This window comes from Colias philodice, chromosome 2, assembly GCF_061535455.1.
Source record: "Colias philodice isolate Cphi_HAF_F1 chromosome 2, ilColPhil1 Martin Lab GWU primary, whole genome shotgun sequence".
Taxonomy (NCBI): Eukaryota; Metazoa; Arthropoda; class Insecta; order Lepidoptera; family Pieridae; genus Colias; species Colias philodice.
Window position 1 is genome coordinate 12,347,272 of NC_143087.1, and position 16,920 is coordinate 12,364,191.

The following is a 16,920-nucleotide window of genomic DNA, read 5'->3' on the forward strand; positions in this document are numbered from 1 at the left end:
TCATGTATGTACTCTTATAACTTACAAAACATTATTTTACATTAAAATGCTTGTATTGATAGCATTTAACTGCATGCTTTTATTTCACACCATTGCCGTGTTCTGTTATTATAAGCCCAATGCATTGACTCTATTCGTTTTAAGGAACGTTTTCCTCTCATAAAATATGATTTCATTTGATTTCATTTCTTCAGTATTGTGAAGATACCCGCCACATCGTTCACGCTGTTAGATTATTTCGTTCATTATTTTTACAAATCATTTAAAGTAACAAGATGCTATGTAGAGTCACCTACACCATTAAAATAGTTCATTCATCATTTAGATTAACAATTTATAATTTCTTCATATGAATTCAAAACTGCATTTCTGAAAAACCTGCTTCGTTTACGTAAGGTAGGTATGTCTCTCCGCCCATCAAATTGCATAGTAGCTCCTATACTATTAGATTATCTGTGGTAGCTCTTAATTGTGGTTAAGTCGGACAAATTCGTATTGCATAAACTGTTGGTACTTAATGTATAAATAAATGCAATTTAATCAAATGTATCTTTTCCGTATTAGTTGACCTCGTTTATTTATTTACTAAGACGATCGGTACACAAGTAGCTAATACCTAACTATAAATTGACTAACTGCTTTTTGAAACGTTTGTGATAATAAGAAGTTATTTCTTTATAACTGCCTATAATATGTAATTAAATTATAAACAGCTATCGAACCACCCTGGCTCTGCCTGCACTCAGCGATCACATAGTCAACGGTGAAATTATTTATGAAATCGGTTCGATAGTTCTCGAGATTAGCACGTTCAAACAAATAAACATTATCTTCAGTTTTAGGGATACATATTTTTAGTAAAGATTTGCATGCCAAATTTAATAAAATTCAGTTCTTTAAAAGGTTTCTCACGATCTAATTTGATCCGACTTCATTTATTTCTATTTAAAAATTGCATAACTTATCCAGTTTAAATGGAATCCGCAGAATCTCAAGAATTATCACTTACCTTATATTGCTAGATACATATCTACAAACCAGGTTTTGCTTCGCCATCCGCATTTACTAAAAGCGCACTATTCTGAATATTACATAATCAAAGATAGAGTCGTCACATTGTATGCAAATGGTCATATAATTTGGCCGAGTTCCTCAATACAAATTAAACACAAATTTTAACTCTATTCCCACACAATAAAACACATTTTCCTCTAAACTAAATGAGACCTATACTTGTATAGGTTCATACAAATGTATGGGAAAATTTCGTGTATCTTAAATCTGTAATGTCGGCTTTTTGCTGTATCTAATCTGATGAAACGTAATGGTTTCACATCAACAGCATCTTGCGACTATTTTTAGAAAAAATGCGTAAAACGAGAAAGCTTTCAACATTGTGTAACTTTGTTTACCTTACTCAGTAAGAAGTGACAAGTAAATGTGAAAAAAAGCAAGATTTGGTAACTATATATTGCTTGAAATAAACTTAAAAGATAAGAAAATTTGTGGAAATCGCACCCAAATCGATTAAGCCGTTGAGACGTTTAAAAGTAGTCTAAGTAGTAGAAACAAACTTACAGATAAACTCACAAAGACTAATATGTATACACTATACATATACTGCTTTCGGTACTATTACTTTTATATTTTTTTACACAGTTTCATTCAGTATTTCAACATTAGGTACATCATAGAGCTTTTAAACCGCTTTGTGTTTTCTACTGTAGTTTTTGCTATCTTACAGACCATAATATTACCTCTTGGTGGACAAATAGGGTTATAAATAAAAAATAAACATCGATTTGAAGAATTTTATTATCCATCAACGAAACATTTACAATAATGATATTCGTACATTTGGTACAACCATCACCTCTAACTAAATCTATATTCGACGAAAGAGATAATGACGTCACAAAGGCGGGTGAGAATCACAAACATAAGTTTTCCGATATCCATCATTTCCTATAACAAACTCTAAGTAACAAACATACTTGTAATTAATGAAAATTATGCGAAGTATCTTATATTATTTTATTAAAAAACGAATTTTTTAATCTTGAATTAAACACATACTACAAAAAAAGTCTCAAATAATAAAACACATAAAAAACATTGTGTCTAATTTTCACAGCACCCGCCTTCATGAATGTTTCATAAGAAATTCGAAATGTTACTCAAACAATATGTTTCAAGCGTAAAGCCTATTATTGTCATTGGCAAAAGCTTTACAAGCTATTAAAGTAAGCCGTAAGGGTTAGATTACACTGTTGAAAACAGAATTTTCATATAAATCTATATACAACGATATATGCAATACCCTTTTTCTATAATTGCTTAGCCATATAATCCTTCTTTTTAAACAGCACTTTATTCTTTATTATCTTAGCATTCAAATGACATTAAACTTGGCTGTATGCAACAAATCCATCGTCCCTGTCAAAAAAAATTCAAACGAATTCGAATTTGAACTCCCGAACATTCATATTTTCCGATACAAATTAAATGTAGCATTAGTGATATAATATTTCGTAAGTGCGGAGGCCACCGCTCCCTTTGGTACGTTGACAATTGAAAGTAGCCTGGCTGGTCCCCAGTTTGAGTAACATTTCTACACACCCACTAACAGACTAGGCACACCAAGGACAATAAAATGCACTTTGCGCCATTTTGGAAAATCATATCGACGCCACAGATAACGAAAGAATAGTCGTCGTTTGACAGATTATAAATAGATTTTGACATCTGCATCGTGCGAAGAGGTTTTGATATTTTTTTATGGCGTTGGTGTGAATAATTGCTTAGTTCTACCATCGCCATAAAAATGATAATAAAAATGTAGTTTTATCTATTATCAAGATGTGTATACTAAATGATAGCATTGACCTGTCTGTCACAATATATTAAAATAGATTGAAAACCTTTTGAATTTCTTCACACGAAGATCGTTTTTAACTTTTTCATGTTTATTGTTTATGTATGAGGCAAGGTATGAGGTAATTTAATTAAGGTTTTCAATCATTGATTTCTTGTTTCACAAAAATATTAACATGATTTCCAAGTTCGGCTTCGCCTATACTCTAGCGAAATATATATTTTAACACTCAATTAACTATTACACTTAAATATTGAAGATATGACATTCTATCCTTAACGTATATAGAAAGTATGAAGATTTTAGGTTAAAGCCTAAGTTTTTTCTAGAATTATAAATCTACTTGTTCCTGAGAAGATTGATATGAAGCTCATTATCAATGCTTATCAGTATTTTACATCGATTTAATCACCCTTAACTGTGTACTTAACTATTAATTTGTAAAAATTCTAATCGTTCTCTTCTATTAAAATAAAATGGCATTTAAAAAGATTAGCTACGTAAGAAATTAAATGAACAAGAGCAAGCTATTTAAATTCTTTCGACAACACACGATAGTGTTGCCACATAAAAAAATCTAAAATCATAAAATAACGAAATTTATTGTATATATTATACTAGTTACACCCAATCTTAATCAATAGATACCATATTATAAATAAATTTCCTAAAATTATCTACTAATTTCGCTGTGAACGAAAATTTTACCTTGAACATTGATACTATATTTTTATGACTAACATTTATTAACTATATCACACAGAACACCCTAAACGTATTTACAATCATAAATTAATGACTACCTAGCCAAAATTAACGAAATAAAATTAGGCAATTAAAACAAAATCAGTCTCCATTTGGCACTTTATAAAATAATTTTAACATTAATGGAAATTAATATTAATTTAAGCTAAAAATGTATTCGAAAGCTAATTAACTATTGTGAATTCTACAACATATAATTCATAATTATCAATAAAATTTTATCTATAATAATTTTTCTAACTTGACATTGACAGCAATCAAACGCTTGCCATAACAAAAAAACATAATGACGTAACATATGACTAAACGATCATAGCGCCGTAAAAACTAACTTATCCTTTCTCTAACAAGATTTGTAATACTTATTCATATTAAGATGATCCAGTCTAGCTTACATAAGGCAAAGCTAGATTCTGCAATGCCTATAATAACTAGCGCGGAACCGATCGACTGCCCTATAGGTACATTTCAGAGATTACTGATAAATTTATGCATAATAATTCATTGCTGCAATGGTAATTCTTTTTTTATTTGTGTCGTGGCTGAATGTTTTGAAGTTACTGGCCTTAATTTAAATAAAAAAAGGTAAATCTGTCTGAATAGATACTGGCCAACATTGTTTAAGTTTTTAATTAAACTTAAAAAAAATGTAGGGGAAAAAAACGCGCGTAAGTAGTTGAAAAAATAAAATTATCGCTTTTCATCAAGCTTTCCAGTCCTTTTACTAAATTTGTATGTTTAAACAATAAATAAACTATGTAGTGAAGCCTGGTTACAAATTATGTTTGTTTTTTTCAGGTTGTCTAAACTATTAAATTTTATGAGAACAATGAAAAATTGTGTTCGGATATATCTAGAGATATGCCCCGTTAAATACAAAACTCTACATAGACTATATTTTGTCTCTCATCTTTAGGCCACATTTACACTATTCTACTCATGAAGTTAAGTGTTAAAACTACTTAAAATTAATAGCATAACAAATTTGCCTGATTGTGGCAACATTAGTTGAAATATGTATATGTATAGCTAGTATGTTTGGCATTGTATAGGTTTAACAATAATGAACTGAATACACTAAGCAATTGGATAGAACTTTATTCTGTTTTCTTCGTTTGTAGCATTATATGTATACTTTTAGTACATACTATACTCTGACACTTTTGAATAATGTGATCATTTTTTTAAAAGTATTTTGATTGATAAAAGAAGATTCCACTGCAAAACTATTGGACAGAATTCTGCCTAAACTGTTATATCTGTTCAAAAAAGAGACCTTATTCCACTATATTTAAGGCTAGTTGCTCGTCACTTTGCCTCCCCTGCAGATTGACTGTAAACATTGCAAATTAGGTTCAAAATCATAATTATTGGACAGAATCCTGCCTTAACCCGTTACATCTGTTCTAAAAGAGACCTTATGGCATTACACATAGAGGCTAGTTACGCGTATACGCCACCAGATACATTATATGTATTTGTAATATTCCCAGCAGATTGACTGTAAACAAAACTATTGGACAGAATCCTACCTTAACCTGTTAAAATACTATGTTGACATTCTAAAAGAGACCTTATAGCATTACAATAGAGGCTAGTTGCGCGTCACTTTGCCTCCCCTGCAGATTGACTGTAAACATTGCACATTAGGTTCAAACACAAAACTATTGAACAAAATTCTGCCCTGATCATGTTACACCTGTTCTAAAACAGACCTTATGTGTTTACAATAAAGGCTAGTTGCGCGTATACGGCAACGTTCATACTTTTTATATCTCCCGCAGTATGCAGATGGATAAAAGAAGGTTCAAACGCAAAATTATTGGACAGAATCCTGCCTTAACCCGTTACATCTGTTCTAAAAGAGACCTTATAGCATTACACATAGAGGCTAGTTGCGCTTATACGCCACCAGTTACATACTATTTGTAACATACCCAGCAGATTCACTGTAAACAAAACTATTGGACAAAATCATGTTTTCATCTGTTCTAAAAGAGACCTTATGTGTTTACAATAGAGGCTAGTTGCGCGTGATTGGCACCGGTCCCGTGGAGGCGCCGCGGTCCGGTCACGCGCGGCCGAGCATCGCGGCAACGTCGCCCGCCGACTGCGAGTGCAGCAGGGCGGCGCGGGCGGTGCGGGGCGCGGGGAGGCGCGGCAACGCGGGCGCGAGCGGGGACGCCAGCGGGCAGCCCGTCACGAACTCGTGCCGGGACGCTTCTGTGGGGGTTATGCGACGTTTTGGGTCCCATCTGCAATGATAAGGAATTATACACCTCGTTTCTTATCATTAACAAAATCATTATCATCAACATCATCATCATCATCAACATCTATTGCACGCCTCATAAGCGAAGCGTCGAGGTGGGTACTACTGTCACTTCGCGCAAAACATCTGATTTTTCAAACTTAAAATGTCTTTATGTATCATACATTGCACTTGTAAGATAATACATACACACACATATTAAGAAAAAACACTATTTTTAACGTTCATGATATTTTTGATGTCATTTTTGTTATTTAAACTAGTTAAAAAACAGTTTAAAAAAGTTCTGTCTTGGACGTCCGTGTGTCTGTATGTGCGGATCCTTTTTCTTGTTAACACGATAGCGACCAAAATACTTTACTAATCGAGTCTTTTTTTTTCTCTTACGCTTGAGTATGCTCAGGAATAGAACCCTTTCATTTTTCAGGGTCTGATTCGATGTGGTTTAATTGTTATTAAATAAACAAAAATAATAATTAATAAATATTTATTAAAAAAAAATTATGAGGTGTGCACTTTTGGATTTTCCAAATTATTTTTATTTTGCAGTCAAACAACTGAAACAAACTTTGCAAAAAAAGAGCGCTTGTACCGAGCACACGTGTCAGAAGTGAAACTTCTTTGGCAAAATTCAAAGATACCAAAATCGTTGCCTTACGGCTTACTCTGTGGAGTATGAATCGCCAAAATCGTCGCCTTACTCCATGGCAATACCGCCACTCCATGACGTGACGGTATTGCCATGAAGCGACCTTAAAATTTTACTCTCAATGCACCTAAATATATAATATATATTGAATATATCTAACTACAACACAGAAGAAAATTATTGTCCTGTAAAAAAAAAAAATATCTAGCAATTAAATTGATCTGCAATATCAGTGTATTCATAAGTTATCCGGCAGTTTTTAATTTTAGTTTTTCGGTTCCTACATATATAATTTAAGAAAAGAAAAATTATTATACAACCGTTTATGGTTTCTTGAATGAAAATGCATACAAATCTTTTTCCAAAACGTAATAGGTAGTTTATAAGAATGTCAGCTTATATATATATCAATTATCCCAGATATTTTAAAAGAAAAAGCTGTTAAAATTGCAGACCATTCTTCATTAATTACAAAATTGCACACAGAGTCAATAATATGTTAGTTTTTAAATGGTTTTTATAAATTAAATCTTAGAATTAAATATTAATATCATTCCATTTATTAACTGAATATACTTTTTTGTCCCTACATATGTCATTGCCATAACGTAACGGCACCAGTCTTGTACAGATTAAGGAAAAAATTGAAGTTTTTTGCAAATTTCTCGTAGGTTTTTTAACTTTATTGGATATTGTTAAGTTATACCTTTAGTTCAATGTTAGTTTAACGTAACCAATGTTAGAAAAAAGATTACAATGCATAAATAATGAAGTTATTTATAAATTAAAAAACCACTTTTTTGCACCAGTGATGGACAGTGAAAATCTAATGATGGACACCCAGTTTTGGACAACATCCAGTTATGAACACCCATTTATGGACTGTACCTAATGTTTTTTCTCCAGTTATTTACACTTGGAGAAGACTTATAGTTATCAATAGAATCTTGAAAATGATGATTGGAATATAATAAATCGGGGATGTATTTATAAAAAATAGTACTTATTAATTATTTTGCATAGTTATAATATTAATATTAAATAAAACAGTCTTAATTTCCATTTTCTAGGCAAAAATAGGACAAATGCATCGTTAAATACGAGTTATGTCCGTTAAGAAACACCAATATGGGTTTTTTTTCTCAATAAGTCAGGGATGAAAAATATAACTAAAAAAAGTACTGCCATTCCATCCATTTTGGGACTTCTTCTTCTTCGTCATATCACTCTCGTCAGAGGGAACGTGGTCAACATGAGGTTTGGGTTATGTTACCCGCTTCACGATATTCCGCCATATCTCTCTGTTTCCTGGCATTCCGCTACACTCGTGAAGTGAATCGCCAATCTGAATCCGCCAACAGCCTTAATCTGATCGGTCCATCGATATGGATTCCAAATTGTAGCACGAGGCAAAAAGCTTTTTTTAAACTGTTGTCAAGATGGTGTGGATGAAATTTAAGCGTGTGTGCTATATGGTGGTGGAATTTAGCAGCAGACAGCGATCCAAACAGTTCATCAGAGAACTCTCTATGATAGATGCGTTACAATACGCATAAGTATGCGACTTCTCTACGCAGTAATACAGAATGAAGCCGAGAACGAGTCGCACAGCACATAATGACCCATTGTTCTAAAATATATTCTTCATGGGTAGATAGATATTAATATGTTGTTGGACCCATTAGTGTAATTTTAACAAAAAATGTCAATGTCCATTATAGGAACCAAAGCAAATCCAGTCATGGACAATTGTTGTACAATATTGGAACCCTTTGTTTGAAATGGTCGTGATAGGTATATTACTAATCAGAATGAAAAGACAATACAGAAAAGGGCATGTAATTAATACCTTTAAAAAAAGTTTATTTTCGACATATGTCCATAAATGGATATATCCATAGAATTAAATCCAGTTATGGACACTGAAGAATTTTATTTAAACAACATAACCTATCATGATACTAAATCGTGTAATATTTCGTACAATTAACTACTATAAATAAAAGTAATATCAAATTTTGCTAACATTTATACAAAAATTCTTATAACCAAAATTGTGTCCTCACTTCCTTAAGGATTTCCTTAGTAAAAACGGATTTCTTCGAAACGAGTCGCAGCAACTAAACATAACGTTCTGCCATCTTCAAACGTTTTGGCCGAATAAGATGAAATGTCGTATTTTGATAGCTTATGAACCAAACTTTTATTTTAAGTATTGCCAAATTATATAACGTTAATTTTGGTCTTAATATTTAAATTTTATATTTATTTTGTCCATTACTGGATGCTTGTCCACCACTGGTGCCGTTACCTTATAAGAGTTTTTAGAGGCTAGAGCTTTATACATTCTCTATAATAAATAACTAGGTACTATCTGTGATCCGTTGATCGTAAAGTTTTCGAGCTAAGATTCTATACTTGAGATTTAACGATGACTTAGATAAATAGGTACCGAACATTTAGTATTAACTATTTAGTAGTAGTTTGGAATTAGAGAGGTGAATTGAATTTGCTCATGTTTAATCAAGATTTCAAAATTAATCTACATTCCAGAATAACTAAGAATCAGCTGGTCATCTAGATGTTTATAAAATTAAACTAGCTTTCCGCCCGCGGCTTCGCCCGCGTTTTCAGAGAAAACCCCGCATAGTTCCCTTTCCCGTGGGATTTCCGGGATAAAACCTATCCTATATCTCAAGTTGGATCGAACTGCACATGGTGTGCGAATTTTATTATAATCGGTTTAGTGGTTTAGGAGTCCATTGAGGACAAACATTGTGACACGAGATTTATATATATTAAGATTAAGATGGATATATCCTGAATTATCTTGCATTACGACATGAAACTTTATTCAACATTCCAGATCATTCAGTTTAAACTATGCATTACTCTCTCATGATGTTAATTGTGATATTTGATGCTCTAAGAACTTTGATGGCCACTTCGAATATTACGACCCTCTTTAACTACAAAGACGACATCATTTGTGTTATCTAAAGAACTTTAGTAATTACTACTATTCTTATTTGTTTCTTTATTATTTATGAAATGAGTCGTTTTAAGGAATTTCATTTGGAATTCAACAAAAGCTATGATATCATTGAAACTGTTTCGTTAGTTGGAAACCCGTTTATGGCAAATATAAAATTAACTATATACTGAACACTGAAATCTAGACCAAGGCAGAACAGCTGGTTGTTGCCCTCTGTAGAATTATCTAGACTTTAATATTTATAAATATTTGCTAGCTGGTCTATTCACAATCATAACGGGATAAAAACTAAATAAATGCTGTAATTTTTTGCTTATAATGTTCAATTAAAGAAATATGTTTTTAAATTCCAGTCACTATCCGGCCGGTGGATTGAAAATGCAATAAAATTAAGATCTCCAAGCTATTTAGAGCAAAATTGTTTTTTGTCTTCGCGACTCGCCACTGAATGTGAGGACCTAAAAAATGGTGCTTTTTAAGCTTGTTAAATTTATCATTGAGAGGCTGATATAGATTTTCTGTATAATTTTGAAACATGTATGATAAGCATTTATCAGAAGTTACTAGGTGCTCTTTAAACAGTACAGCAATTTGTATTTATGGCAAGAAGCTGCAACGTCCAAGGCAACCTATAAGATATCCTTGATATTGAGAAATTGATAAAATGGACCATAATCGATATAAGACCATTTTTCACCAGTTATCTCTAAGGTGTGGAAATCTCTGTACATCTTCTGATGGTGTATTTATCAAAAGGTAAAGATTATGTTACAAAAGTTTCAGGATCCTTATTAAACCAATAGGTATATATTCATAGCAAATAACTGAATATATTTTGAAAGTTCCCATGATAAACATAAAAATTCAGTTCCCAAGTTAAAATAATTTGAAATATTCTGCAGCATTGCTTTCAATTTATAAAATAAACGCAATACAGTTACTGGGCTAACCAGTTGGCCTAGTTTCGCGTATGAATAGTGAATCAAATAAATCCCTTTCAGACTGGACCTCGAATAGTAACTGGACCTTAGAATTGATTAACATTAAATGACGATTTCAAAATGGCCATCTGGTATTGAAATGCATTGAAATTTTGATCGTCTTTTGGCATGGTTAATGAATGAATAAGCATAGAAAAAAGACCTCTAGTCAGTTTCACAACTTCCGAATATATTCTCTTTAGCCTCTTATATTGATAGATATCAAGAATTGTCAAATGAGCTATTGCACGCCTCATAAGCGAAGCGTTGAGGTGGGTACTACTGTCACTTCGCGCACATCTGATTTTTCAAACTTAAAATGTCTTTATGTATCATACATTGCACTTGTAAGATAATACATACACACACATATTAAGAAAAAACACTATTTTTAACGTTCATGATATTTTTGATATCATTTTTGTTATTTAAACTAGTTAAAAAACAGTTTAAAAAAGTTCTGTCTTGGACGTCCGTGTGTCTGTATGTGCGGATCCTTTTTCTTGTTAACACGATAGCGACCGAAATACTTTACTAATCGAGTCTTTTTTTTTCTCTTACGCTTGAGTATGCTCAGGAATAGAACCCTTTCATTTTTCAGGGTCTGATTCGATGTGGTTTAATTGTTATTAAATAAACAAAAATAATAATTAATAAGTATTTATTAAAAAAAAATTATGAGGCGTGCACTTTTGGATTTTCCAAATTATTACTGACTTTATCAGCAACTTGCTTACTGCTGAGAGCAAGTCTTGAAACTGGCCCCTCAGTTTGGCAGAATACTCGTACTTATAACAAAATTAATATCGGCACAAATGTGGAATGGCATCTATCCTAAGTAAAGGAAGCACCTAAATTCCTGAGGCATTATTTAGATTAATCATGTTGTCGGTAAAAGAAACATGTTTACGAATTAGAGAAGTTATATCACATAAGATTAATCTGTTACGCGTATGTAATTTCCTGTTAAAGGGATTGCAGGAAAGAAAGTGGTCTTCAAACTTTGGTTTTTAACCATATTAGAGACCAATTAAAGTTGATACATTTCCGTAGAAAAATTATGTAAACTATATCTTTTTAGAGACTCTTAGTGACTCTATCCTCAATAGTAAAGGATACTTCGTAGATAGATTACCCGGTGTTGAATAACATATTGTATGCTTGTATACAATTTACCTATAGCGATATCTATATACGAAATAGGAGGTCACTTAGCTCGCTCTTATAAACCATTGGTTGACTTAATGGTTTTTAGCTGAAAATGTGTTACCTTTAGATTCGCCATTATATAATAAAACTATATTTCTTGTAATTTTGTTAATTTGAATTTTTTGCACATTTAAGAAAATATGATAAGTATTCCATTTTTATTTGTGTGTAAGAAATTGTAGTAAGAAAAAGAGACAGAAATATTTGTATTAGGAAAGGTTGTGAGGTGAAATGTTTTAGTATGATTGTTCACTGAAACTGCGTAACCGTAATTACGTTGAAGATTCAGAAGGCCTTGAGATAACAAGCGGATAGCATTCAATTTTTGTTACAACAGCAAAGTGCATTTGTAACTCTGTAACAAATGCATTTCTGATTTTTTCGATAATATAAAAAGCATTGAAACAAAAATGGGTGAAAATATACGCAATTTTCCTTCTTATTTAGTCGTAATTTTTTAAAATCATTTATTCACGTTAATGAAATAGAAACGTTTGAAAATTTATGATTTGGTACCGAAGTCCGTTGTTAAATTTAAATATTTTATAGAAGTTAGAGAGAAATATTTTTTTATAGAGACCAGTAGATTAAATACTATTAATTAATAAATAATTTTTGTACGATGTTTCCTAACATATTATAGTATGTATAATTTGTTTAAAATTCATAGATTAAATACATAATAGTACGCAATAGTAATAAGAAAACAATCAAGTTTCGTTCATCTAATTGTGTCTATATTGACTCGCATTACGTCACATTAACCTTTCACTGCGTGCGGATCGCCAACCACACAACACTCGACAGTTTTTGCAACGTAACAGCACAGATAATATAATACCATACTAGGTAACAGTGTGGGAAAAATATGTTAATCGTTAGAACTGCGTGAAATAGCGTTTAGTGTCTCGTTTGCTTGAAAGTGTGATTGATAATTATGATAATACTGACAATAATATCGTGATGCGTTCTTGATATTGAAATTGTTTTTAATATCATTATGTGCGAGAGTATAAATGCTTATATTTAATGTTTTTTAGCTTGAAACGTTAATAAAAAAATAATTTATATTATTGTAGTAGTATTGGTTCACTGGCCATAACTTTTCGATATTTAATGAGTGAAAAATTTTACAATTTAAATATGTAGGTCGTGAAAAAGCTCAGATAAAAAATTTCGCAAAGGTGCGGTCATATCGTATTTATACATGAAGCGGAAGTGGCAAGCGGTAAGAAATAAAAAAACACATACGTTAATTTGTCAATAGACATTCGACATTACTTCGGCAATGCTCTCACAAAAGCTGTGCCGTGACAAAGGAACAAGTCGCATTACCGATACACTGTACTTTCACCACTCTCGATCATAAAATAGCTGCAGGGCAAACGAGCTAATACATATTTATATATACCGTCTAATATGATGGTAATATATCAAATTATTATTGATCGTATGTTTCATATGTAGGTATAGAATTTTTGAACGGTATTACAGTATCTTAAGATCTCTTTGTAAATAGACGCATACATTAATTTAATTACTAGTTGGAGACTAGGACGTCAATCGCCTAGTACTTGGATAGAGCCTTTGTACAAATCCAGACCTAAAGTTTATCGACGTCGATCGATGGTCAAACTACAAGCGCAAAAGATTAACAAATGTCCGAACGTTCTTTAATAGTTCACGGAAGTAGGCTATAGTTAATAAAGGTGGGCTAATTGTGCTTATTTGTTGTATTTTATATGGCTTACAAGAAAGAGACATTCTATCTATCTACGATACTCTAAAGCATCTAGCTTTTTTTAGAAATTTCCATTCCATCTCCTACTAACACTTAACCGGTTTTATTTTATAACAATTAAATGAAGAAAGTTATTACATAACAGCCAATACTATCAATTAATTAGCGAACATAGAAATACGTGGGATTCACTCTTATGACCAAAATTAGTACAAACCATTCACATTCTTTCGTGTATTTTACACGCACGATTTGACACTGCGCCTATCAGAATTATAAGCGGCATTTAAACGGTTAAATTGTAACTTTTCCCTACGAAGGTAGGTAGTTTCTGTTAAGTAAATATTTCATTTAAATAGTCTAATGAGAATTGATTCTTCATACGCATTTATTGTACATAGAAATAATAATATCCAAAATCGAAATAAATAAATGTTCCTCGAAAAACTACTGAAAAAAGTTCTTTGTATCATACAATGAAAATTACTGATAATTTGGAAAATCCAAAAGTGCACGCCTCATAATTTTTTTTTAATAAATATTTATTAATTATTATTTTTGTTTATTTAATAACAATTAAACCACATCGAATCAGACCCTGAAAAATGAAAGGGTTCTATTCCTGAGCATACTCAAGCGTAAGAGAAAAAAAAAGACTCGATTAGTAAAGTATTTCGGTCGCTATCGTGTTAACAAGAAAAAGGATCCGCACATACAGACACACGGACGTCCAAGACAGAACTTTTTTAAACTGTTTTTTAACTAGTTTAAATAACAAAAATGACATCAAAAATATCATGAACGTTAAAAATAGTGTTTTTTCTTAATATGTGTGTGTATGTATTATCTTACAAGTGCAATGTATGATACATAAAGACATTTTAAGTTTGAAAAATCAGATGTTTTGCGCGAAGTGACAGTAGTACCCACCTCAACGCTTCGCTTATGAGGCGTGCAATAGGAGTGATAGGTGATCACACCAAAATAATGACTAGGTAATGATACACGCAATATGTAGGGCTATACTGTTTATATTAATATTTATTAAGTTTCCTTAGGAAACCACGCCCTAAAGAATTATGTATGACTATTCTGAAGATTTGGAGATGGAATATTCAAGGCAAACCCTAGATTAGAAAATACAGTTAGGTGAGTGTACGTACTTATAGAATATGAGCATAGGAAAGTGTTGATATAAGTAATTATCGTTACGGTGTTTAACTAAAAACAAAACGCATTATGTCTATGCAATTGAGTCTTAGCACTAGTGTGTATAATTTGACTTGTAAATAACTATAATATGTTAGGTTTGATATAAAAATAATGATGATAGATAATGTATTATCACCAATGTAATAAAAAAATAGTAACTTATAACTCTTGGTCTCTTGACCTACGTAAAAAAATATTTTTGCATTATTTAAAAAATACAATATTTTAGAAATTGTAAAAATAAATTAAAGTTGTTATTTTTCTCACGTTCATTTAAAATTTGTGTTTACACAATCTATTCACTTGTGCATTTCAAATGATGAAGAGAAATTCATAAAAAATGTCATGTTTTTCGATCTTTTTATAATGGATTCTAATATTTTAAGCTGTATAATTGATATAATATTATCTAATACAAAATATCAAACTCGAATATTAGCTATTATCATAAAAAAGCAATTACATAAAAAAGAAATCCGATCATTTATGTTTTGATTAGTTTTAAATAAATAACAATAATTCAAAATGACAGACAGGAATATTTTAATCGGTCGGTGATTCGGATTTAATGTATGCAATATTTATTTGAAAGTGAAAATGATATGATTTTTGAATTCTGCATAAATAACAGATTTTGGAGAAATTGTGATTCTTTGAATTGTTTTGATGGAAAGCAATTTGATAGATTGGAGAAGTAGTGGTGTGAAAAAAAGAGTAGGTATTTTTTTTTTTGACCGAACAAATTGCAAGCAATTTATAATATATGTTGGACTCTATGTTCTAAATCGTGAATCAAATTCCATGTGTACAAAGGTTATGAGGTTTTTGCTTTGTCTAAAACCTAATAAATTATATACTAAAACCTTTCTTTTGAATCACTCTATCTATTAAAAAAACCGCATCCCTTGCGTAGTTTTAAAGATTTAAGCAGGAACATAGGGACTGAGAAAGCGACTTTGTTTTATACTATGTAGTGATACCGTCATCCTGCCCGACAAGAGGAGTTTCATAGAAGATTAGCTTTAATAAAACTCCCAAGTACTGAAACCAAATTCCCGCCAAACAGACTACCTACTAAAAATGTGAAAAAACCTAATATGATTTGATGAGGTATACAACCTAGTTTTAGGGGCACTAAAACACAATCTCAACAATCATCTCATCACCTACATACAAATTGAATCGACAAATTATCTAATTAGATTCCAATTCAAGTCGAGATAAATACAGAGGTATTGTGAAAATGCCATAGACACTGTCTGAATGATGAATCTCATTATAGTGACATAATATGGTTAAGGATGATATTGCAATAATTACGTCGTTAGCTGAAGTGAAGCTTCATACTACGCTATTAATTTCACAATGAAATTATGTAACGGTTATTTTGCATGCTATTGAGAAGATTTGTTTTTGTTGGCGGTTTTATTTGTAAGAAATTGAGGTTATAAAATATGATGATGATTGAATGGGATGTTACAAATATTTTAAATAGGTAAAAAGATTGTTCGGTGTCAAAATTTTTTGCTCAATCAGGGAATAAGCGTTCTTGCTGTAGTTTGAAGCTAGTAACAATAATAACATACATTTATTTGTATATTATGTTACACAATTTTTAATATCAAACTTATTTTTAAACTTCCTGTGGTACTACTTAGCGTGTACTGTTTTGCATGTACCATATTACAATATATGCACCGCGTAGCATATACAACGCATATTGTGTAGCATGTAGAATGTTCTTCGTAGCGCATAGCACGTATCGTGCAACGGCTTGTATGTACCACGTAGCATGTACCGCGCAGCATGTACCGCGCAGCATGTACCGCGCAGCATGTACCGCGTAGCATGTACCGCGTAGCATGTACCGCGTCGCATATTCCGCGTAGCATATTCCGCGTAGGCCCACATCCCTTCCTATCCCCTACCCATCCTCTCCTCCCCTATCCTTAATCCCTCCCATCCTCGCCCCTTTCTCCATAATTCCTTCTAAATCCCTTAATCCTGGTAGGCAACAACCATAACCTCTGTTATGGTTTATGGGCGACGCAACCTGCTTACCACCAGGCAGTGCGTCCGCTCGTTTGCCTTCCCATAACATAAAAAAAAAAAAGCATATTCCGCGTAGCGGGTACTTTATACCATGTAGTGTGTACGTTGTTTCGTTTTACATTTACACATTATATTGTGTGTGTTTAACGTGCGTGAGTGTGTTTATGTAA

The 16,920-nt window shown here is 32.0% G+C and overlaps 1 protein-coding gene across 1 annotated transcript in view; it reads right to left on the reverse strand.

Annotated features, from left to right (window-relative positions):
* Positions 1-1,805: 1,805 nt before the first annotated feature.
* The window catches only part of Dyrk2 (Dual-specificity tyrosine phosphorylation-regulated kinase 2), a 56,616-nt gene continuing 41,501 nt past the window's right edge, over positions 1,806-16,920 (reverse strand). Inside the window, exon 9 of the mRNA XM_089709091.1 lies at positions 1,806-5,895. Within this exon, the coding sequence (XP_089565217.1) occupies positions 5,712-5,895 (184 nt within the window). The 3' untranslated portion in view covers positions 1,806-5,711. The remainder of the gene's footprint in view (positions 5,896-16,920) is intronic.